Consider the following 23,838-nt stretch of genomic DNA (forward strand, 5'->3'; position numbering starts at 1 on the left):
ATGATTTAGATAGGAAAAAATCGCTTTGCGATGATCGGTACCCTGTTTCGCATACCGATCATCGCATAGCGATGATTTTCCAACAACTGATCGGTGGTTCCAAAATGGCCGCCGGGTAAAAAAAAATGGCCGCCCACTGTGTTTTTGCCCGGATTCCTCACTTAGTAAAAATGGCCACCGTATGGAAGATTTTCGCTTAAAGGTGAGTTTTAAGCCCATAGGAACGCATTGAAGGGGTTTCAATGCATTCCTATGGGCTTTTTAAAACCAGATAGCGACGAAATCGTTTTGCAGCGATTTTTGCTGCACAGATTATCGTCGCTATGCGGGGCACCACTGTAAATGGTTTTGATGTTCAAAACTGTCCGCGGGCCGGAGAGGAGCGGCTTGCGGGCCAAATGTGGCCTTCGGGCTGCACTTTGCCCAGGTCTGATGTAAAGGATTTTGTTTGTTTTCTTTTAATACATTTTATATGGTTTTAATATTTTTACCTGTATGTTTTATAATATTTTGTAAGGCACTCTGAGTAGTGGTATGCTCATTAAATGGGTGAGGTTTAAGTTTTAAATGAATGAATGAATGAATGAATGAATGAATGGCCACACTTTGTCAACTCCTGCAATAAGGATTAAGAGATTGTTTAATGTTTTGTTGTTCACTTGTGATACATAGATGCTTATCTGTCAAGAGCTGATATATATAAAAGGCAAGGGGATAATTCTTTAGCAATTATAAATTACACTCTTGCTGTGAGATGTAGACCTACTGATGATGAAATATATTACAAGAGAGGTGAAGCCTATGAACAAGAAGGTGATTTACTATTGGCGATGGAAGATTATTCCAAAGTAAGTGTTACTATCTATATATTCTTCAGAATCGAAAGAAATAGGAGATCTTGTTCTGTATCCTGGGGGGACTTGTTGAAAGTATGTTTCTCAAAGAGTGGAAAATATATAGGACTAACTTTCTTTCCATATGTAGAAAGCAATCAGGGAGAATAGTTTGAATAAACAAATGGGAAGAAAAGGAAGAGTTAAGTAGCTTCTTTGCTTTGCTCGAACCCCTTTCTTCATTCTATCTGAAGCCTCTGAAGCTGTATCTTATACTGGGGAGGTAGGAAGTTAATACACTGTTTACACATCTCCTTCAAAATGTCTAGTTTAGCTGACACATTTGACCTAGTGCTTAAATTATGTCTTCAGATTCCTCTACAATTTTAGCCCTCTTCTTTTGTAGGCCTGGTAGTAAGAGAATCCCTTACTACCCTTAGAATCAAAATGAAACTTGGTTCTAAGTAGATTTATACCAAATTGTATTGTAAATAAAGTAAGATTATTAAATGATTTTGTTAATAGCTTAGCTAATTTGTGTCTAACTTCATTTTGTACATAACTAACTTTATCTGAGAATGTTGCTTATTTTCCATTCTGTTCTCTAAAGTATCCTTTCAATACTGAACTCACATTTTCACAACCTTAAGCACACAAAATTAGTTGTGTATTCTTCAGATTCTGGCTGTAGCCATTTGCCAGAGCTTTCCATGTCTACTAGCATGGAATTCAGCAAAGTTATTCACATTAAAATATGACACATAACCAAAAGCCAGATCTTAAAGTAGCTGATTTAATTAGATAAGTTAGCTAACCTATTAACAAAATCATTTAGTAATCCTACTATATTTACAATACAATTTGGTATAAGTCTATTTAGAACCAAGTCTCATTTTGCTCAAGGTGATATATTTTCAAGAAAGTATGTAAAAGATTACAGCTGCTACTACTTCACATATGAACTAATTAAAATAATTAAAAACTTAGTGGCTAAAATCCTATTGGTGTTCATATAAGATTTGTGTAATTTGCTGTAGCTAATTGAGAAGGTGCTAGGCATGTCTAGTAACCAAGATACACCCTGATACCTTATCAACTAGCAACAGCAGGTTAGATAAACTTTATACAGATTCCAATAGGATTCTAACTAATGTATTTTTGCCCTTTCAATTATGAAATATGTTAAAATAAAATAATGTTACTTGCATTTTATAGGATTGTTAAACCTGTAAGAGCAAATACGGCAATTATGGAAATGTTGCTTTTTTTAATTTCAATGTAGTGTCTTTGCTATAATCCCAAAAGAATAGATGCACTCATGAAGCATGGAATATATTACTTTAACAAATCTGCCTGGAATGTAGCTATTAATGATTTTACAACTGTGATAGAAGAAGATCCAAATAATGCCGAAGCAAGGTAAGCAAACATTGTAAGAGTAAATGAGAAGTATCAGTAGTTATAGCTTATCCAGAATATAGAGTGTAGGAGAGCACCTGTGTTTTCTGTGTCTGTCTGTTTACCTTATATATGAATATCATGGAAATAATGTGTTTATGAAGAAGAAAGTACATATTACCCTATCCATAGTGGTGATGGATTGTATTTGTGTTTGACGATCTTTGCTTTTAGTACATATGGTTTCTGAACTTGCAACTGAGTAGATATGAATATAGGCATTCATAGTTGTGAACATACTTAATCATCTGAGAACTGCAGAGCTGGAAGAGACTTTTGGATCACTGAGTCCAACCTCTGTAAAAGAGGCACAGTGGGGAATCTATGGAAAGGTAGATTGCAAGAGAGAAGGGAGAATAAATGTTATACTCATGGCAATATTTTTGAAACTGTATAAGAATGTTGGAACTATGTTATTCCAATAATTGGCAGATCATCTGCTCATTAGAGTGCCTTTACTCAGTTTTCAAAGGTCTTCACTCCTCTGGGTGCGTTGAAGCTACAAAGAGACAGTGAAAATAAGGAAGTTTGTTTTCATGAATCCCCATTCATTATGTGGACACTGCAATAATATAAGAAATGATTGGTTTTGGAATTAGCTACATAGACTTTTTCTTCCTATATTTGTGCTTCAGTTGGAGTAAAAGTTATTATGTTGGCTTTAGTCATGTTTCTTTGTGACACTTTTTATTTTCTTAATATTGCAACTTAATCGTGTGCTTAATCCTTGTATTTTCTTTTTTAAATTAGAAGAAAGTAGTAGGTCTGTAAAAGCATCTAACTTGTACAGCATTTTTAAAAATAATTGTCACATTCCCGCTTGCCCCTTGGTTGTTTCACCAAACAAAGGCACAAGCCACGTGCTGTTCGGCTGCCAGCTGTAACCAGTTGATTACATCAAGATTAGGCATCATTCAGTCTCTATGGTAGCGTGCTTTGTATGGACGACTTGGAACAGCCTCTAGTGTAGCTGAGATTACCTCAACATTTTTCAATATTAAAGACAGCGTTTCAGTCAACGTGTCATTTAAAAACCAAGTAGAAATTGTTTATTGTTACAAGAAATAAAAGTTCAGTCAGTGTCGTTAGTTCTCAACTAAAACAATATTCCTTTCTATTCTCTACCACCCTCTCACTCTTCACTCCAAACTCCCAACTCAAATGCCCTTCCTCCTCTTCTAATCTCCCTCCTTTTTCTTCTCCCTCCTTAACTGCTCCCCTGAACAACTCCCATTGGTGCATGCAAATCTCAACATGAATATTGATGAGCAGGGAGAACGCTACAATAACTTATCTTTTATTTTTAGCCAAATGAAAGATGAGTACTTTTTTTTACAAATTGTTTTCTCTAATCTAATCTTTATGTTATTAAATTGTCCATTAGTTTTTTCCCCCTCTTGCCTCTCCTTTCTGAGCATTTCCACTTGGAAGCAAATCCAGATGATGCAATTATAATTTATTTCTCTGAGAGAGCCATGATTTGATAATACGTGGTTGATATTGTTCTTGACATGTTTCAATGACATTAAACACACTGGGATACAATTAGCACATAGCTTGCATTTAAACAACATATAAATAAATGCAGACTATGGAAATTATGGTTAGAAAATTAAAAGGCATATGCTTTTATTCTAGAACCTATCGAGGAAGAGCACATCTTAAACAAAAGCAATATAAAAATTCAGCTGAGGATTTCTCTGCTGCGATTCACTTGAATCCTCGCAATTGGCTTGCGTACTACTATAGAGGTTGTATTTTGCGGAAGATTGATCCAAAACAAGCCCTGCAGGACTTCAGCATTTCTGGTATCACTTCCATGTACAGGCCAAACTACGTTAATAATAACAAGACTCAAGGAATTAGTGCTAACAACAAATGTTGACTCTGCCAAGACAAAGATAAAACTGTGCTACACCTAATCTGTGATTTTCCAGACTCCACAAACAGATCACACAATTAGACAAGATAGAGTGGTAAAATTAGTTCAATGGTCATTATGCGAAAAAATATAGCTTGCCAGCCTCCAAAAACCCATGGGAACGTCAGATAGAGAAGGTGTCAGAAAATGGCAAAATCAAGATCTTGTAGGATTTTCAGATCCAGACTGATAGACACCTTGAACATAACACACCAGACATAGTAATATAATGAAGAAATGTCTGGATCATTGACATTACAATTCTAGGGGATGCCAGAGTTGAATATAAAGAATTGGAAAAACCAACAAAATACAGAGATCTGGCAATCAAAACATCTTGTGGATGAAACACATTTCAGTGGTCTTTGTAGTTATTGGGGGTTTGGGAGCAATATCAAGAAATTTCACATAGTATTATAAGCAGTTGCAGATATCAGAAACAACATCATCAGAACTACAAAAAAGACAATATTAGGAACAGCATACATACTGTGTCAATATTTTGATTTTTGGTTAAAACTTGTATCTGTTGTGTAATACCAGTCAGTGTTTTCATCATTTTGATTGTGCCTGGTACTTTTTAATAATAATCTTAGAACTGCAGGGACCTTATGGATCATTGGGTTTAGTCCCCATCAAGGAGGCACAGTGGGAGATTATGATGGATGTGATTTAAACAAAACATTAACAGTGTTAGTTAGATATGGGTGGCCCACATTTTATCAATGTGTATTTAGCCGGCTTTGGTTGCTGTAGTTTAACTTCTCAAATACTGCACTATGTGTATATATGAGCAAATGTTTCACAACAAACTTTTGTTTGCATTTAATTCGTGTAGATACTTTACAATTCTTTCTCATCATGTTAAAATAATTTACTTAATATATGGATACAATTGTATCTCTTCCACTACTAAAAATAAAATAAAATAAAAATCAGACCTATAGTTTTGCAAGGAGAATGTCTTGTGGCAGAACAATACAGTATATGACAAACCAAGCAGAAATCATTTAATAAACGATGAATTGACTCTTGTATACTCGGAGAAGTATACATTATTTTTTAAGATGCAATGAAGGAAAATCTATACAATAAGTTAAATATCTTCTTTTTCTCTTTTCCAGTACTTCTTGATGACAGTTATGACAATCTTGGTGCTTTCCTTCACCGTGGAGTCTTGTATGCAGAACAGAAACAGTGGATGCTGGCAATCTATGATTTTAAAGGTGCACTAGAATTGGACAGGTACATCTTATTTCCTTCCTTCCTTGCTTAATTTTTCACACTTTAGTATAAGAACCTTTAGAGTTAATCAAAGTTGACAAAACACAGTATAATAATAAATTAAGACAATAAGATACAATTCAAATTAAAAGAATGATAAAGAATAACAAAAAAACTTAGCAACTTTTACAAATGTGTAATAACAGCAAGAAAATTTTTGCTTCATTGAGGGTGAAACAAAACAGTCTTATCCTATATTCTGAAATTGGAAACAACCATAGCTAAGCTGCTTTCAAGTGAAGTCATCCCATGGAATCAGGTCACATTAAATATTTTTTTATGTGTCATTCTACAGCTGGGGATCTCAACTTGCTCAAAGAGAATGTATAACTTTTTCGAACTTTATTCAGGGAATTCTTGTTCTCTCTCATCTTGGGCAGAGCGGACTGTGGTTTCTTCACCATGCATGTTCCAAGAGTACAACAAGCATCTTCCTGTTTAGACGTCTTCCTTGTATTCAGTTCTCTACTCAGTGCCATAAAATCATCATTGAAAGTTTTTATTTATTTATTTAATTTATATGCCGCCCACTCTACCCAGAGGTCTCTAAGCTGCCCAGCCCCTTTTCTTCCTTCTTTTAGAAAGTGGTCCCCCTAATTTATCTTCATTTTTAGTTGTGTGACTTTTTTTGGAGTGCCACGATTATGTAAAAATGTTTTGATATGGAGGGGAGAACAGTATTGGTTGGATAAGTCAACAGCAACATGAACACATTACAAGACTGCATCAATAGATGTATAGTGCCTAGATCAAGGGAAGTAGCAATACTGCTCTGTTCTGCTTTGACTAGACCTTACCTGGAATATTACAACCAGTTCTGGGCAGCACAGTTTTAAAAGATTGAGAAGCTGTAATGTACAGTATGTAGAAGAGATTGACTGAGATGGTAAAAGGTGAAAGATATGGAAACCAAACTCTGAGAAGAATAGTTGAAAGAGCTGGATATGTTTTTTCCTAGAAAAGACTGAGAGGTGGTGTAATGGCCATCTTTAAATATCTGAAGAACTGTTATGAAGACAATAGAGCAAGCTTATCTGCTGTGGCTACAGATTCAAATTGCAAGAAAGAAAAATTCATATGAACTATAGCCATTTATTTCCTCCTTCACGAGGGAGTCTGATGTGATGACCCTTGGGATTTGTTCAAGTTCCACAATTCTATGCTTCTATGACATATCCATTCCCAATAATTTATTAAATAAGCATTTTTCATATCTTTGATAAGCCAGAGGAAAAGCATGGAACCAAAGGAACACTGCTTTGCCGATTAAGCACATTCTTGTGCTGGCTTATGAAAAGCGAGCTACAGTATTATTGAAATTATTCCAACTCCTGCCATGACTTTGAGCCTATTGTATAATATCTCATTGCTTTTGTATTTTTATGTTGTACACCCAAATTTTTAGTAGTAGTTCAGACCAAAGGTTCAGTGTTGGTAGAAGGTATCAGGAGGTCTCTGATTATCCTTTGTGATGCACTGTCCATATGACTATCATGGGACACTCTGTCTGCATATATTGCATTGCCTGGTTTATTCCTCCTACGATATGGAATTAAAACAATGCCACTGAAAAAAGTGGAGGGTGGAGCGTAGATGGCAAGATCTTCTTATCAGGAAGCTTTCAGTTATACTATACCACTGCTCAACAACAGCAACAAAAATCCATGTTAACCTCAGGTCTTAAGGTCTATCAGGGAGACCTTCTTTAAGGTCCCATCACCTTTACAGATAGATGTCTTTTTAATGTTTTACATTTCAAAAATAGTTTTCAGATCAGTGTTTTCATATTACCATGTTTAATAGCTTTTTAATGGGTTAGATCTTTTGTTTTAATTCCTATTTATTTGGATGTTGTGAGAGCCTCAAGTCCTGAGAGAAACTGACATAAAAATGCAATAAATAAATCACATAAATAGAAGCTTATTTATTAAAGATTTCTGCACAATTTCTTCAAGGTTATTGAACAGATCGTTGTTGTAAGTTTTTGGAGCTGTCTGGCCATGTTCAGGAGTGGTTTTTTTTTTCGCTCGTAACATTTCACCAGTCTCTGTGGCTGGCATCTTCAGTCTGTGTTCTAACTCCTGTCCTCTGAAGATGCCGGCCACAGAGAGTGGTGAAACATTAGGAAGAGAAACCTCCAGAACATGGCCAGACAGCCCGAAAAACCTACAACAGCCATCGCATCCTGGCCGTGAAATCCTTCAAGAATATTATTGAATGGAGGTTTTTTTCCTTTTAAAAAGGAAATGCTGATTTCTTAAAGGGAATAGAAATGGATCTGCAGTGAATGTTAGGGACAAAAAGCTACAGCAGCATGCAAGCAAAACAAAAACAGCAACAGTGTTCTAGCAGAATACTGTAGTTCATTCCAGTTTTCCTCCCAAGATTATTTAAAAATCATTGAAGAAGAGACATGGCTTTCTAAACATGACTGCATGCATCCCAATAAACCATTTAAGCATTTGGCACCTAGACAGAAAGTGGTGGAGAGGAAAATGCTCTATGGGGAAGAGCCCTGAAGGTACATGTGTTTTAATGCAGTAGATGCTATGAAACTGCACACTGTAAAGACATATTATGTAATCTAGCACTCATAAATTCTGTTTCTATTTTTAGGACTCTTACTGAAGCTTATGTAAATATTGGACTGATCTTCATGTTACACTTGGATCATTATTTTGAATCTATTCGACAGTTCACTCATGCCATTCAGGTTGATCCTTTAGATATTAGACCTTATTTGTGCAGAGCGCAAGCATATAACAAGGTACCTATTAATTATCTGTCTTTTAAAATTTCTGTAACAAGCAATTGTGATGAGTAACTAACTTCCTCTCTGCCGTTTCTTTGTGTGAATGAAGGCATATCATGTTTGTTTTAGAGGCCTGGCTCACTGTTTCCTTTGTGGGCACAATTCTTTCACTTCTAGGCCTGCAAGCCAAATAGCAGCCAGTATAGTCGAAAGAGAAAAGTTCTTACACAGTCCTGCGGCAAATTCCCATAAAGAAACATTTGAATTGACTATGTTATACATTCCAGATTGACACCTAGCATAATACTCCACCTATTTGTTTGGAAGTTGTGTTAAAATCCTTTGGTTTTTTAGATCTGCTCTACATAGTTTGCTATTCCCTATGTTCCTTTGTACAGGGAACATGGTGGCGCTGCGGGTTAAACCGCAAAGCCTCTGGGCTGCAAGATTGTAAGATCAGCAGTTTGAATCCACGCGACGGAGTGAGCTCCCGTTGCTTGTCCCAGCTCCTGCCAACCTAGCAGTTTGAAAGCATGTAAAATGTGAGTAGGTAAAATAGGTAGCACCACAGTGGGAAGGTAACAGCATTCCGTGTCTAGTCACGCTGGCCATGTGACCACGGAAACCTGTCTATGGACAAACGCTGGCTCTACGGCTTAGAAATGGGGATGAGCACCGCCTCCTAGAGTTGGACACAACTGAACAATTTGTCAAGGGGAGCCTTTTCCTTTACCTATGTTCCTTTGTGCATACTCTGATATTGGAATATAGTTGTACTATTCTAGATACTATGGGGACAATGTGGAACTGGATGGCCACTGTTTTAGGCCACACTTATGCTTATAGTTTTATGAAAAGCTGTTTTTAAACTGTTCAAAGAAAGACACATTTTCTGTCACAGGTGATGCACTGAAGGTTATAGCAGTATCCAGAAATTAGGAATAATAAATGTTTGTCTTTCTGAAAATAACAGATCCATGATTTAAAGAGTGCAGTTAAGGATATAAACAGAGCCATTCATCTTCAGCCCAACTCAGCACACTTGTGCTTAAAAAGGTAACATTCTAATATTATTGGGGCTGATTTAATATACTGTTACATAATATCTTTAGTCCTATTTAGCCCTTCAGCATTTTGCTGAGTTTTTTTTTCCCCTGGGTTTTCTTTTTTGTCTCCCCCACCACATGGTCTGGAGGTGGGGCCTAGGGGAGGGGATTTCTGCTTTAAATGAGCGTGTCCCAGGACCCTGGGCCTTTTTCCCTGGGAAGCTGGGCTGAGGCTGAAGGCCAGGTACGTTTGCATGGGCATTTTGCTGAGTTTTTCCCCCCTGGGTTTTCTTTGTTTTGTCTCCCCCACCACATGGCCTGGAGGTGGGGCCTAGAGGGTGAGGATTTCTGCTTTAAATGAGCGTGTCCCAGGACCCTGGGCCTTTTCCCTGGGAAGCTGGGCTGAGGCTGAAGGCCAGGTACGTTTGCATGAGCATTTTGCTGAGTTTGCATGGGCATTTTGCTGAGTTTTTTCCCCTGGGAAACTTTTTTTCCCCTGGGAAACTTAAAATGAGTGTGTCCCAGGACCAGCTTCTCTTTTTCTATCTCTGGCCCTAATATGGTAAATAGGAAAGCTAATTAGATTTGTATACACCTGGGAGGCAGGAAAGTTCTAAGGGTTGGATCATACTTGCACACTGTTAAAGAGCAGGCCGGGTAGGTGGGGCTTGTCAGCCATGGAACGCAACTCATCTAGGAGAAGGAAAACTCCGATTTCAAACCTCCACTGCCTTGTGGCTATATCCACTTGTGGAAAAGGCTTCAAGAATTAACCTAGAGGCAAAATCTGGAGCTGGAATCCCGAAGGCAGTTCATTTCGTTCTGCCAACTCCTGCGATGTTGCTGGAACCAATTGTATTGGCTCTTGCCTTTCCATTGGACCATTTCAGCAATGTGGAGAAGGGGGATTTGCTGCTTGGGTAATAGCCTATCCTCCTTATTACTTTACCCATGCTTCATGCTCTGGAGAGGACATTCCTCAATTCAGAGCATGTTACCATGGTCTCCCGAGACTGAAGGATGCCTATGATCTGGGTGGACTAAATTTATAATGAGGGAGAGCAAGCTAGTTTTGCCTTATTCCAGTGTCACTTTGTTCATGCAAAGTAACAGGTCTGTAGAAGGAGATCAGTCTGTGAAAGGTCTCTCCAAACGAGCCAGAACCTGTTTTTAATCCTATTACATGTTTTTAATCTTATGAGAGCTGTTAAATTTTAACCTTGGGAGAAACATGGGAACTAGATGAAGAGCACCTCCAGATGCACCTAATTCTCCAGTCATGTTAGTAGTATTTTCGTGTGGCAAACTTAACTGTAAACTTTGTAAAGATTTGCATTTAAAAAACCTGTAAATAAACAACTTCAACAAAAATGTAATCTACAACTAGATTTAGTGTCTCTGTATGAAAAGAGATTGAGAGTCCCTGATGAACCAGCAAAAGACTACTATAAAGAAATATACAGCAAGCTCTCTTTATTCCATAATCTTTTCAGGGGACAAACAAATATAGCAGAAAATCCATCATTAAAAGAAAAGATTCCTTAACTGGCAAAAGCACCTGAATATACAACATGAGCTTTTCTCACCTCCTGAAGTCTACAAATTAGCTTGCTTTGGTTTAAAATTAATTTTCAGAACTTAAATATCAGAATTCTTTGAAGTATGATTTTCTTAAAAACTAAAGACTGCCTTAAATATGTATTTCCAAAAGTAAGATGCTTTCAGCTCTCATCAGAGGCTATCAATAACATCTCATTCTGCTCTGAGTCCTAAAGCATTCCTGTCTCTCAGAAATTTCTCTTGTATAGTCCTATAGGCACCCCCCCCAAAAAAAAACAGCAGTTCTGATAAGTACTACCTTAAAACTTCAGAAGAAAATACACAGATAACAAGTTATACCAAAGCTACAAAGAACATGCCTTCCAGATACACCCTTATGCACATAAATTGCAATTAATGTGTTGACGGACTCAGTCCTAAACAACAGTAATCCAGTTCTTTACCAGCTTTGTTTTTCTCTCTTTGAACTGTAACTTTTCACAATCTCTTTCTTCAAGATTTCTCACCCAATATGCTAAACTGGTTCATAGGAATTACAAATACACATACAAACCAGGGGTGAGATGAAGGTGATCTTGGATCTTTGAAGTTCATGGCCCCTTCATTGCCAAGAGGAACTCCAGGATTAGGACCTATAGGAATAAAAGAGCTTTGAAAAAAAGAATAGTTAAAAAAAGAATAGAAAGAACTGCCTTCTGCATTGACTACTGTAAGCTGACAATATTTTAGAAGTGGTGAGCAAAGGAACACTTAACTGTCCCCTGTTTAGGAATGCTCTGTTAATATATGTTGAGATGTTAACTAAAGTGCAGAAGTTCTGAGCAATTTAGATTTGCTAAAATTCTTTTTCAGAGGACAGTATTTACTCGCAATGAAGAATTATGAACTTGCAAGTTTCTGTATATACCAAGTGGCTAAAATGGACCAAGGTGAGGTTTATTTCTGTTTTGACTTCTATGGAAACATGGTCATAGTACAAGGAGTTACTTGAAACATCCTAAATGGAACTGTTTATAATTTTTTTCCGTTGTAAAGCAGATACCCCTCAAGCCCAGTTACAATTTCTTTTAGATTTCCCTTCCCAATTCAAAAGTGGTTTGATAGATGGCATGAGATGCTGCTGCTTCAAAGAAAAAACAAACTCAACATCCCATTGAGCCTGTGGAACTGTTCTTTGGTGCTTGGCACAGATCTCAGAAAATATTTAAAACAGAACGTGATGATACTGTGCTGCTACTGCTACGGGCTGAGGGTCACAAAATATTTCTTCTGTTTTTCTCTCTTCAACCCTAAATGAACAGGGAAACAAATGCTGCATATTCAAAGGACTTCTACTATGTGGCTCATATATTTGTAAATTCTAAACACATTTAGTAGGGGGATATTCAGGAGCCACAGATCCCCTCCAACCATGCATATAATATCACACTAGCATGTTTATGTATGAATGCCTGTATAAATCATGCCTTTTTGGTGGGTTATGGTAGTCAAACATATGCATGACTGCATACATGTTCTGCCTTGTACTTTTGCCAAAATCCTATTCGTTTATACAACTGCACAACTATGCAAGCATTTCTTCCCCTCTGCTACATTCTCATTTTCACACCAATCATATAGTGGTGCAACCAATTGTGTGAAAGCAGAGGAGGAGAAAAAACACTGCAGTTGCCATCATATGAGTGGCTTTTCTCAGTTAGATTTCACCCCAAGTTGTGTAGGCCTGTATCACATCATTCATATAAAGTGGTGACACTGATGAACATGGCAGGAATGACATCAAATGCTAAGCCTTAATGGTTTAGGACCTTGATATTTGGCAGACTCTCAGAAAACAGGTATCCATCCCACATGCTCCTCATAGTCACTGATGCTAACAGTTGAAACACCCAAGGAAGCCCAAACACATGGAACTGAACTCTCTTATTCGTGGCCCCTTTCTTCAGGAACAGGCTTCCTACAGAGGTTTGTCAGGCACCATCCCTTGATTAGGAAACTATTTAAGGCTGAATTATGCAAAACTGCTTTCTGCTAGTGTAGTTTCAGCTAGTGGTAGAGTTACAGACAGACAGACAGACAGACAGACAGACAGACAGACAGACAGACAGACAGACAGACAGACAGACAGACAGATAGATAGATAGATAGATAGATAGATAGATAGATAGATAGATAGATAGATAGATAGATAGATAGATAGATAGATAGATAGATAGATAGATAGATAGATAGATAGATAGATAGATAAGATGGACAGACAGACGGATAGACGGATAGATGGATAGATGGGATGGATGAATGCAGCTTGGGATCTTGGAGTCAGAGAGCTCATCCTTTCCATGGGCTGCTCTTGGTGCTCTAAGGGCAAATCTCACTGGAATTTGTGCCCATAGTACCCACCCATCTTCTCTCTTTCTTAAGAAATCAGGTTGAAATGGATCAGAAATAGAGATGGGGGTATTTGTATACATATATTCCCACACAGCTGAACTTAACAAGGGTCTGGCCCCTGGGGCCAGACAGTCCAGTCATGTGTCAGGTGGCAGCAGCAGCCTCGCTCATCCTTCCAATTAATCCCAGAGTGCCACTCTCTTCCCGATTGCCTACCTACTCCAGGGATGGGGAGGGAGGACAAGTCTCCCTGCACAGCGGCTGAGTGACCTTCATTAAGTCCAACTGATTTCTAATCAGAAATCGTTTTTCAAGAAATTGGAAAAGCCCTTTATAACCCCTTAAAAACCTTTGAAATCATTTTGTCTGTTGGATTTTCCTTCCTCTGTTTGTCGTAGTAGATTAGTACTATATTGAGAGAATCCTATGGCAGCAAACATCTGCTGTTAATCCACTTCAGAAATCAGCTGCTTTCAAAAACCATTGATTTCAAAACCCTAGAAATGATCTTCTGCTGGCTTTGGAAGTTCCTTTTTTTCACGTATGTGTGTGTTAACCCAATCTTCACCAAACTGGAAAATATTGTACAGGAATGTCATGGGAAGCTTCTTTGTGATTTTGGTGTCTCTAGGTTCCTGGGGCGGATCTTTTCTGGATGGGTCTTCTTTGTGGATGTATAACATGGACATCCAAAACCCAGTCTTCACCAAACTTGGAGGGATTGTAGAGGACAGTCAGGGGAAGCACCTATTCAAGTTTGTTGTCTCTGGGTGCCTGGGGGGCATTTTATAGCCCAATGAATTTATGAACAAAAATGTCTCAAATTTTTTGATTCCTATTTGTTGGGGCATTAGTCATATGAATACAAATTGATGAATTAGCAATTTTTGATAAATTTTGCAATTCATTTTTTAATTCATCCCCATCTCTAGTATGGATTTGTGGAATTATAGAAATTAGTAAACCCATCAAAAATATTTTCTTTACATTTCTTCCAGGATCCCTTGAATGTTCTCTTGTTCAAGAAGCACTCGTTCAGTCATTTTGTCAGAATCATAACAAAGCTATTGAGTGTGCACTGTCAGTTACCAAACAGGAGCCTGAGCCTGCCATGTTTGTTCTGCTTGGAAAAATCCAAATGAAAGCCAGAAAACACAAGGTTAAAGAAACACTCTTACATTTGTGTAATTTTGAATGGAAAGGGGAAAATGGGTGTGGCTGAAATAGACTTTTGCCATGGGATTGAATGAATATTTGGCTTCTTGATCTGTCAACATTTCTTATACCACAAAACATTTGTTCTTCTGTGTTATAGACAGTAATATGTTAGCCAACCTTTCTTTGTTTTTTGCAGGCTTAGACTGATTTTATGACCTTTGGGGCACTTTTAAAGAAATGTTCCGATTACTGGTGTAAGATAGCCCCACATATGAGCATTCTTGTTCCTAATTTAGATCTCAGTTCTATCTCTGAAAGGCCTGTCCACACTGTGAAATTTGGTGCAGTCTGGCCAGTACTTAAAATGGCTTTATCTTCAGTGCAATTTATTTAAACTCTTGGTCAATGAAGGCAGAACAAAGAGCTGTTTTGCATCTCCATGAATCATCTCCAAAAGAATACATGCCCTAGCTCTGTGCCAGGAAGGTATGGGCCAGCTATGAAAGGGGAAGGAAAGATGGTTTTAAGTAGAAATACAAGTGGACAAGGTCTTTTTTCTGTACTATCACTCTCCAGTAGTGTAAGTCACAGAGATACCAATGAAGAACAAGGGTTTGCTTTTAAATGTGGTTCTTCAAGGGGTTATCTGGTGAGCTCACACAACCCATTCTCCTCTCCTCTTGTGTCTAGTCTGCTTATTTTCTCAAGTGCGCAGAAGACTAGAATTGAGAGTCTTTACCCAAGGTTCGTGTACTGTAAACATGTGTGATGAAGGATAGAGGTGGGCTTCCTGCCTTGTGGTTTAGCTCTAGAAGGTTCTGAATCATGCTCTGTGCAGGTGCAAAACCATAGTCTCATTAGTGTGATTTCACAGATCTGCACAAAGAATCACAGTTAAAAAAACAACTAATTAGTCACTTTCTTCTCCAGAAAACACGGTTTTTAGGATTACCCTTTGTGCTGTGCTAGCTTCATCTGCCCAGAGTTAATGAGGCATTAACAGAGTTACATTTAAGGCTAACACACTTACCGTATTTGCCGGCATATAAGACGACTGGGTGGATAAGACGACTCCAACATTTCCACTCAAAATGTAGAGTTTGTTATATTCTTGCTGTATAAGACTACCCCTCCCTCTGCCTTTTACCCCCTCCCCCCATAGCGAGGCGTGCCGCGGATTGGGGCCCAAGCGATGGTAGGGCTTACCTGAGGTGGTAGGGGAAGGTTTTAAAGGACGCGGATAGGTGGCGGCAGGGCAGACCGAGAGGGCGAGCCCGCTTTTCATAAGATCCTCCACCCTCAGTCACAGCAGCCAGAGAATCACCCGACGAGGGCTTGGAAGCTGGGAGGGGAGGACGCCGTGGCAGCGGGGCAGACCAGCCGGAGCAGCCGCGCCTGAGCAACCCCAGGAGGCTTGCGTTGGTTTCGGCGGCAGGCCCAGGGGTGGGAAGGAGCATCAGGGACACCCTTCCCGGATGGTGCAGCCTGTGTTTGCGGGCCGGCCTACCCACTTCCGTCCGTCTTCTCTCGGTGGGTGCAGGGGGAATCCCGAAGACGGTAGCCGGAGGCCCCGGCAGCCTTGCCTTTCCCATCCGCACTGGGGAGTCCCTGGCCGAGAACGGGGTGAGTTCCGTGCCTGTGCAGGCTGCCTGTCGGGGACACGTGGATATATCCGCTGTGGGCTGTTGGGGTTTTCATCGGTTTGGGTGGGGGAAGCCCCTGGATACCGCGCGATACTGGATGGTATGTAGAATGAGGTGGGTGGGCATCGGAAGGCCACTATGGGCAGCTATGTCTATCCCAACTGAAGTGCACCCAGCGTATTATTTATTTATTTATTTATTTATTTATTTATTTATTTATTTATTTATTTATTTATTTATTTATTTATTTAATATCCCGCCTATCTAGTCAATTAAGACAACTCTAGGCGGTTAGACGACCCCCCCACTTGGAGGCATGTTTTTCAGGGCAAAAAAGTCTTATATGCCATCAAATACAGTATTTCATTGTAAGTGTTCATGGATTACAATCCAATTTTTTTATTCATGTGTGATGTGTTTAAGTACGAGAATTGTAATCCTTATGTCTGAAGAAATAGATTGCAACTCACAAAATCTCCCCCAAATATTTTTTCAGCTTTAAAGTTTCACAATAATTTTTGTTTTTGTTCAAGAAAATATCCCAAGCTGAAGGCAACACTCTGAATTGTCATGGCGCACAACTTACTTACTTCAGTTCTTCTATAACCAAACCAATATGACATAGTTAAACCTAATTATTCTAAAATCAGCCTAAAGGTTGGTTATCTCCCCATTTCAGACTGCCCTTTCCAGTAGCCGGTTCTTCTTTTCTGCAGTCAGGTTGCTTTCTACCAAACAATATTTACATACATTGGAACAACTCAGTCCTTCAGTCATTCTTTAGGGCTAGGACCATGACTTTACTGCCTAGCAGTATGACCTGAACTCAAAGATATGCAAGTCCTTGTAGCTCTGGAATAGACAGAAGCCTCTTGTGTTGGCACAACTACCCTTATGCCAGCTTATCTCAGATCTGCTGACACAATTGCTGTGCTAGCTGAGAGCAGGCAGCAGATGAGCTAAAAAGGTTGTGGGTGGGGGAAAATTATGCCAGATCCAAACCCCTCTCAGCCTGACTCATAGCCACATAGTTAAACCAGGATCATGGTAACTCTCTGTAATTTCCAACATCTCTGAACTCAAAGGGTTTTGGATTTAGCACTGACTCACTTAGCTTAGTATCAGCTCAGCCAGACCCTCTTGGTAAGTCTCCAGGACTGAGTCCCAAGTCTGAGTGCAAGTTTCAGGGTTCGAGTCCCAAGCCCCAAGTCCAATTGTCTGAGTCTTTGGTCCTGGCCCCGAGGCTTGGGACTGTGCATACACAGCCCAGCTGATAGGCCAGCAGGTAGGAGGACCTGGCCTATAAGAGTGGCAGGCTAGAGCATCACAGTGAAAGGTATTTGGACACCCTGCATACTAGAACATTCATCCTGTTTCAGAAAGCCTGCTTGCACCGGCCTATCAGCTAACCAGTGTGTGGGTGGGCCAAGGCTTGCTTGCTTTGAAGATGATGGTGGCAGCAGGTGTGTGGAGGTGGGGCCAGGTGGCAGTGGGTTCATAGGGACTTGACAATGTGACTCGGACAGATGGTGTTGGTTTATCAGTTCAGACTGTCACTCAGTGTCAGAGCACCAGATCCAGCCTCTGGAGTCTCAGCAAAAGCGGAACAGAAAGACCTTTCTCAAAGGCTGTGGAGTGGGCTGGGCTGGTGGTTGCTGTTTCTGCTCATGGTATAGGTACAGGAGCTGATAATCTACAACACTAAAATAAAAAGAAATTGTCATTAACCTTTTATTACAGGATGCAATAGCTAGTTTTAAACAGGCGTTAAAGTTGCTGACTGGCACTGCAAAAAATCCACCCAATACGTTTGAAGCTGCAGAAATGTATTTTTTAATAGGACAGTGCTACATGGAACAGATCTCTTTGTTTGAGGTAACTGTTTTTTTTAGAGTTCTGTATTCTTGGTTTTAAGTATTGTAGATTAGAGTTCTGATTGTTGAGTTGAAAATGAATTCTGAGATGAAATATTTTAAGTCATTCTTCACTAATTTCCTAAATATTAAAATATATATTAAACTCTTTTTGAGCACTCCAGGAAAGGAAATTTGGGAATTGGGATGAAGAGGCAATTATTGAAATCATTTCAGCCATACCCCTATAGTACATCCAACTTATGTCCAGTTTTTTTTAAAAATAACAGGTTTCCACACTATGAATTTGCTTGAGTATTAAGATTAGGGGAAAATATGTTTCTGCTATGTAAAGTTTATATGATGCCACTGGTGCCATGAGAAGATAGCATTTTAATGGGCTCTGCACAAACTTTAGAACTTCCCACCCACATGCACTCATGAAGTTCCCTTGCTATTGACTTCAGTTCAATAAAGCTTATGGCCCACCAGCTTAATCTTGTCATTCCTAAGTATGGTTGTACTATTGCATTAAACCTATGGTATTGTCCTTAAATTTTTACTATTATTGTTTTCATATGCAGTTTATTGTAATGTTCTTAGCATCTTTGTTATTAGTTATACTTCATGGTATGTGTAAAAGCAGGTTATACATGTTGATTATAAATAATTCATAGAACTAACTATGGTATATGTGGAGCTGTATGAACAAACTATCTGGCAAAGTAGTATGTGTTCAGAACCATTATCCCCGATTTGCTGCAGAGAAAGATCTTTAAAATTACCTGTTTTAGCAGTTAAATGTAAAATGCATTTCTATTCTCTTTTTTCTCATCTTTGAAACTTCAATTTTATAGAAGGAAATGCTGTGATATATATTAAAAACTGAGTGCTTTATCTTGTAGTGTCTGTATTTTCACAGTATGCCAAATTTGCTATAAATTGAACTAAAAAGTAAAATATGAAGAATGTTACTAAATTAACTTTAGATGCTAATATTCCAACCATTTGAAAAATATTTATTAAAGCCTATTATACTATCTTTTTAGGCATGTGATGCTTTTACTGCTGCTGTTCGATTATACCCACATTATGCAGATGCATTTTATCAGCGAGGGCTATGCAGAATGCAACTTCAGCAAGCTAAATGCATATTAGATTTTAATAAAACACTTAGTGTTTCACCAAAGCATTTTCAGGTAAAGCTCATTATTTGATTGTTGAAGGTCTGCCGTAAGTACTAAATAGTAGAGGAAAAATTAAGTTTAATAGGAAAGTTGATTCTTGTTAAATTAAGTTTTCCTTATTTAGGAAAAAGCTTTGTACCAACACCTACGTATGTTTAAGAATGGTCATGAATATGTTTTCATTTTTGTCTGAACAACACAAGCAACTAAGAAGTGAGTTAAATCCTCTTCATAACCAAAAAAGTAAAATAACATGAAGACATCTATCCATCACCACAATACTTTCCATTAGTACAGTACCCTTATTGTAATGCTTTATGTGGTTTTCCCCTCAGGATAGGGTTGCCAGATGTCAGGAAAAAGGAGGACATGTCCTCCTTTTTAGCCTAATGTTCTCCGTCAGGCAGGCAAAGATAAAATGTCAGGCTTTTGTATATTTTATTTTATAATTTTGGATGGGAGGGGGAGAGGTGGAAGGACCCCCTTCCCCCTGGTTTTCCCCACCCCCACCTGCCTGCCCACCCCTGGTATTTTGAAAAAAAAGCCTCCATTGAATTTATTTTTATTTTTTAACATGACTGTTTCTTGGTCAGTTCACTAAGAGACATTTATTGGCAGCTATTGTAATAAAATTGTATTGATTGTGGGTTTAATCTGGAACAATTCAAATGAAACATCCAATATGTCCTCCTTTGTCCTCCTTTTTGTTTTTCTATGTCCTCCTTTTAGTACCCGTGTATCTGGCAACCCTACCTCAGGAGAGCCTATGTGTATATGTATTTACAAGTGTTCATTCACTTTCCCCAGGCATTCTTTCATCCATATACAGTGGTGCCTCATTTGATGACGTTAATTCATTCCAGTGAAATCGCTGTAGAGTGAAAACGGCGTCAAACAAAATAAAAAAACCCAATGAAACACATTGAAAACCATTCAATGCGTTCCAATGGGCTGAATACCTGCTCGTCCAGTGAAGATCCTCCATATGGCAAGCATTTTCGGTGCCTGTAAAGCGAGGAATCCGTCCTAGAAAACAGTGGGGGGCCATTTCCTTCAGCCGGCGGCTATTTTGAAACTCGATGACCAGCTGTTTGCTGATTGTCTTAAAGCAAAAATCGATTCCCAGAGCAGGGAACCGATCATCGCACAGCGAAAAAAACCCATTTAAAACATTGAGATTGTCTACAGACAAATGCTGGCTCTATGGCTTGGAGATGGTGATGAGCACTGTGCCCTAGAGTTGGACACGACTGGACTAAATGTCAAGGGGAACCTCTACCTTTACCTAGTTACATGGCTGGTCATATACCGAGTACCTTTTAAAAGGCTACAATTTACCACCACATTTTACACACGTTCACTTACTCCAGAATAAAGTCATAATAGGATTCTGGCCAATAGCATGGATTATATTTACAATAGCGCCCTGTGACATTTTGTGCATTCTTATTCCTCCTGGGAATTGCAACAAAATTAATGCATGATTTAGTAGGACAAAAACATTTTCCCAGATGCAGATTATAAGCTAGTTTTCATTTAATGCTTATTACATAGAAATGCTTATTACATAGAAATGCTTTTGGCTGCTGTGTGTATATGATAACTTCTTGTTAACATGCCTGATTCTAGTGACATTTACAAAACATTTTGGACAGGTTAGAGTTTGAAAATGTTACACTTTTTATTCCTCTGTTAGAATCATAAGTCAATATCATGTAGACAATATGATGTCATTGGAGTATACCCAGCTGGTTTTGTTCTGTAATGTGTTTATGTTTGTCTGGAAAAAGGCATATTTAAGTCGAGCTGCTTATTATGGGAGCAAAGGAAGATTTTCTAAGGCAATAATGAATTGTACTGAAGCCATCAAAATTGAGCCCAGAAGTGTGAGAGCCTACCTTTACAGAGGAGTCCTGAAATTTTATAACAGGGTAAACATGCCTACTCTTGTCTTAATTTTTGGGAGTGACGCATATGCAAAGTCTGTCACAGATGAAGATGTATGTTTGAAGTTCATTGCTGGACCAGAAGAAGCTGTTGATTTGTAGATGAATGAAGTAATCAATCATAATTGAACATGGCTTTAGGAATACACTTTCATCATAATAACAACTTGCAGAGTAACAAGACTTGAATAAAATTTCAGAATTGGATAATGTTAACTCTAGTAAAATAATTCTATCGGTAATAGCATAAGGTAAAGAAATTGATATGGATAATAAAAAGAGTTCTGTGAAGTTCAAAGATTAGCATTGTAATCCTGTGCATGTTTACTCATATCTGATGGCCTAGTGGGAAAGATACTAGTCATGAGATAACATCATTGCTGGCATTGGAAACAAATGTTCATATTAGTTTGAAAAAAAAATCCTCCCGGGAATAAGAGTACAGTATTTCATTATGCAGTGTTATTCCTTCAGAGCCATTCTCACTGAGGACCACTGGGGGCCACTGCTGCATATTGGAAGGAAGATCAATAAAATTCCTACCAGCGGATGCACAAAGTTTTTATTTTTATATATATACACAGGTTTACTGTGATCTCAGATGATAACATCTAATACTATGCTATCTTTTTATAGACCTATAAGGAGGCTGCTGAAGATTTAACTAATGCTACACTCTTGGACAATACATGCATTTTGGCATATTATAATAGAGCAATTTCCTTCCACCAGCTGAAAGAGTACAAAAAGGTAAGCTTTATTTTATGTAAAATTAGCATTCATAGAATATTATTCAATTGACTTAATAAAGACTCGAGCATCTTCATACAGTGGAGAATTCTTTGTTTCTACAAATGCATACAATTATGATGTAATATATATTTTATAGGCTTTGATAGATTATGGGATTGTTCTTCTTCTTGAAGCAAACAAGGACATTGTCTTGAAAGTGTTGATCAACCGTGCATTGCTTTACACAGAACTGGAAGAATATACTAATGCATTGGAGGTATAGATTTTTCTTGATTCAGTATATTAAAAATATGTTTCCTATTTCTCTAATATAGAGTGCAGCAGCTTGAAAAAAAAAGGTTTTATGAATTCCATTGTTTGATACAGTATCAAAAACATAATGCAAAGTAACAAAACATCCTACCCTATGGATAGGGCAATTATTTAGATTGGTTCAGAAATATATTTAATGAAAAAAATCAGTTGTTAGTAAACTAAAACTGAATCACAAAAAAAAAAACAAAAAACATGAGGTTGCTTGGTCCAGGAATTGGGTGGACATCTGACCCTGGTAAGTTTGCAGTACCCTGATGGAGCAGTTACAGCTTGGCGCTCCTCTAGGATTCAATTTTGTTATAGGAAGTTCAGTTTGAGTGTTTTGTCAGTGATTCCTGGACAGGATTAACCTTTTCACAGTAATTCAGGCCATGGTAACTTCCCATCTACAGTATATTACTTGTCTTACACTGTATATGCCGATACTTTTGAGGATGGCTCAGAAAGCAGAGTTAGTACAGAATGCATAATCTAGATAGCTGTCAAAAATGGTTTCTAATAAGTCAGATAAAATGTGCCTTATGGGTCACATATACTGTCCTCTATGGCTTTCCTAAAAACATCTGAGGATAATAATGTGGGTTTCTGCTCCTGGAAGCCTTAATAATGAAATTCTCTTTTGATATATAGGTGGGGCTCGTCAGCCATGGGAGGCAGCACATCTAGGAGAAGGAAAACTCCGATTTCAAACCTCCACTGCCTTGTGGCTATATCCACTCATGGAAAAGGCTTCAGGAGTTAACCTAGAGGCAAAATCCGGAGCTGGAGTCCCGAAGGCAGCTCATGTCGTTCTGCCAACTCCTGCAACATTGCTGGAACCAATTGTATTGGCTCTTGCCTTTCCATTGGACCATTTCAGCAATGTGGAGAGGGGGGATCTGCTGCTTGGGTAACAGCCTATCCTCCATATTACCTTACCCGGGCTTCATGCTCTGGAGAGGACATTCCTCAATTCAGAGCATGTCACCATAGTCTCTCGAGACTGAAGGATGCCTATGTAATGTAATGTAAGGAACGCTTTGATCAAAGCCCTTTGATCCCTGCTCCCCCCTTGACTTTTTTCAAAGAAAGTGGAGGGGGAAAGCACCCCCTCAACTATTTTTGCAAGAAGTGACGGGGGAAAGTAGATTTTTGCAAAGAAAGTGGTGCGGAAAAGTACTTTCAAGAAAGTGGAGGGGTAAAGAAGGAATCACTTTCCCCCTCCACTTTCTTCCCAAGAAAGTGGAGGGGAAAAGCAGGAATCAAATCGCTTTGATCCCTGCCTTCCCCCTCCACTTCTTTACAAAGAAAGAAATTTTGGGTTAGAAAAGTGGGGGGGGAATCTTATACATTGGGGGCATCTTATACATGGAAAATATGGTGAAATCATAAAATTAATTTATCCCCAGTGTGTTAAGTGCAAGTTCTTCTGTTGTGAGGAAATCACTCAAATAACACTCAGCAGTAAAACGAATCTATTTCATAGCAAGCGTACAGGGGTCATTACTGCTGGTTAAAGATGGGCAGGAACCAAACCACAAGCCAGAAAAAATCCCCAAACTGGGCTTGTGAATTGTTTCATTTGGAAATCCCATTTTGCTGAAATGAAACAAAGCACTGGATTTTTCTCCCCTTGGTGCTTCACTTTGTTTGGCAAAAGGAGATGACCACTTAGCCACCTCCTACTGCCCCCGTTAGCTCTATACCCAGGCTTCAAGCTGCCACCACAGCCACCGCCACCATCCTGACAGGCAGGAGG

General features: G+C 38.7%; 1 protein-coding gene and 1 long non-coding RNA gene across 9 annotated transcripts in view; one reads left to right on the forward strand and one right to left on the reverse strand.

Moving 5' to 3' along the window:
- TTC6 (tetratricopeptide repeat domain 6) overlaps positions 1 to 23,838 on the forward strand; it is a 116,071-nt gene that overhangs the window by 74,089 nt on the left and 18,144 nt on the right. For 3 of the 8 annotated variants that reach the window (XR_013544714.1, XM_072986397.2, XM_078392523.1), the window contains exons 19-31: positions 673 to 848; positions 2,116 to 2,252; positions 3,930 to 4,099; positions 5,337 to 5,457; positions 8,113 to 8,263; positions 9,222 to 9,304; positions 11,707 to 11,783; positions 14,244 to 14,404; positions 17,787 to 17,921; positions 18,949 to 19,098; positions 20,877 to 21,017; positions 21,669 to 21,782; positions 21,922 to 22,041. Coding sequence is in view for 5 of the 8 variants with exons in the window: in XM_072986397.2 (XP_072842498.2) it covers positions 673 to 848; positions 2,116 to 2,252; positions 3,930 to 4,099; positions 5,337 to 5,457; positions 8,113 to 8,263; positions 9,222 to 9,304; positions 11,707 to 11,783; positions 14,244 to 14,404; positions 17,787 to 17,921; positions 18,949 to 19,098; positions 20,877 to 21,017; positions 21,669 to 21,782; positions 21,922 to 22,041 (1,736 nt within the window). In the remaining 3 variants the exon portion in view is untranslated. Of the gene's footprint in view, positions 1 to 672; positions 849 to 2,115; positions 2,253 to 3,929; positions 4,100 to 5,336; positions 5,458 to 8,112; positions 8,264 to 9,221; positions 9,305 to 11,706; positions 11,784 to 14,243; positions 14,405 to 17,786; positions 17,922 to 18,948; positions 19,099 to 20,876; positions 21,018 to 21,668; positions 21,783 to 21,921; positions 22,101 to 23,838 lie in introns of those variants that run through there. The other 5 variants (XR_013544715.1, XR_013544716.1, XM_072986401.2 and 2 more) reach the window with 4 other exon arrangements.
- LOC144588944 (uncharacterized) lies at positions 19,263 to 21,674 on the reverse strand. The gene is made up of 2 exons (XR_013544717.1): positions 19,840 to 21,674; positions 19,263 to 19,416 (listed from the first exon to the last, which is right to left on the reverse strand). It is a non-coding gene; the product is annotated as an uncharacterized LOC144588944 (long non-coding RNA).

Source organism: Pogona vitticeps, chromosome 1 (assembly GCF_051106095.1).
Source record: "Pogona vitticeps strain Pit_001003342236 chromosome 1, PviZW2.1, whole genome shotgun sequence".
NCBI classification, from domain to species: Eukaryota; Metazoa; Chordata; class Lepidosauria; order Squamata; family Agamidae; genus Pogona; species Pogona vitticeps.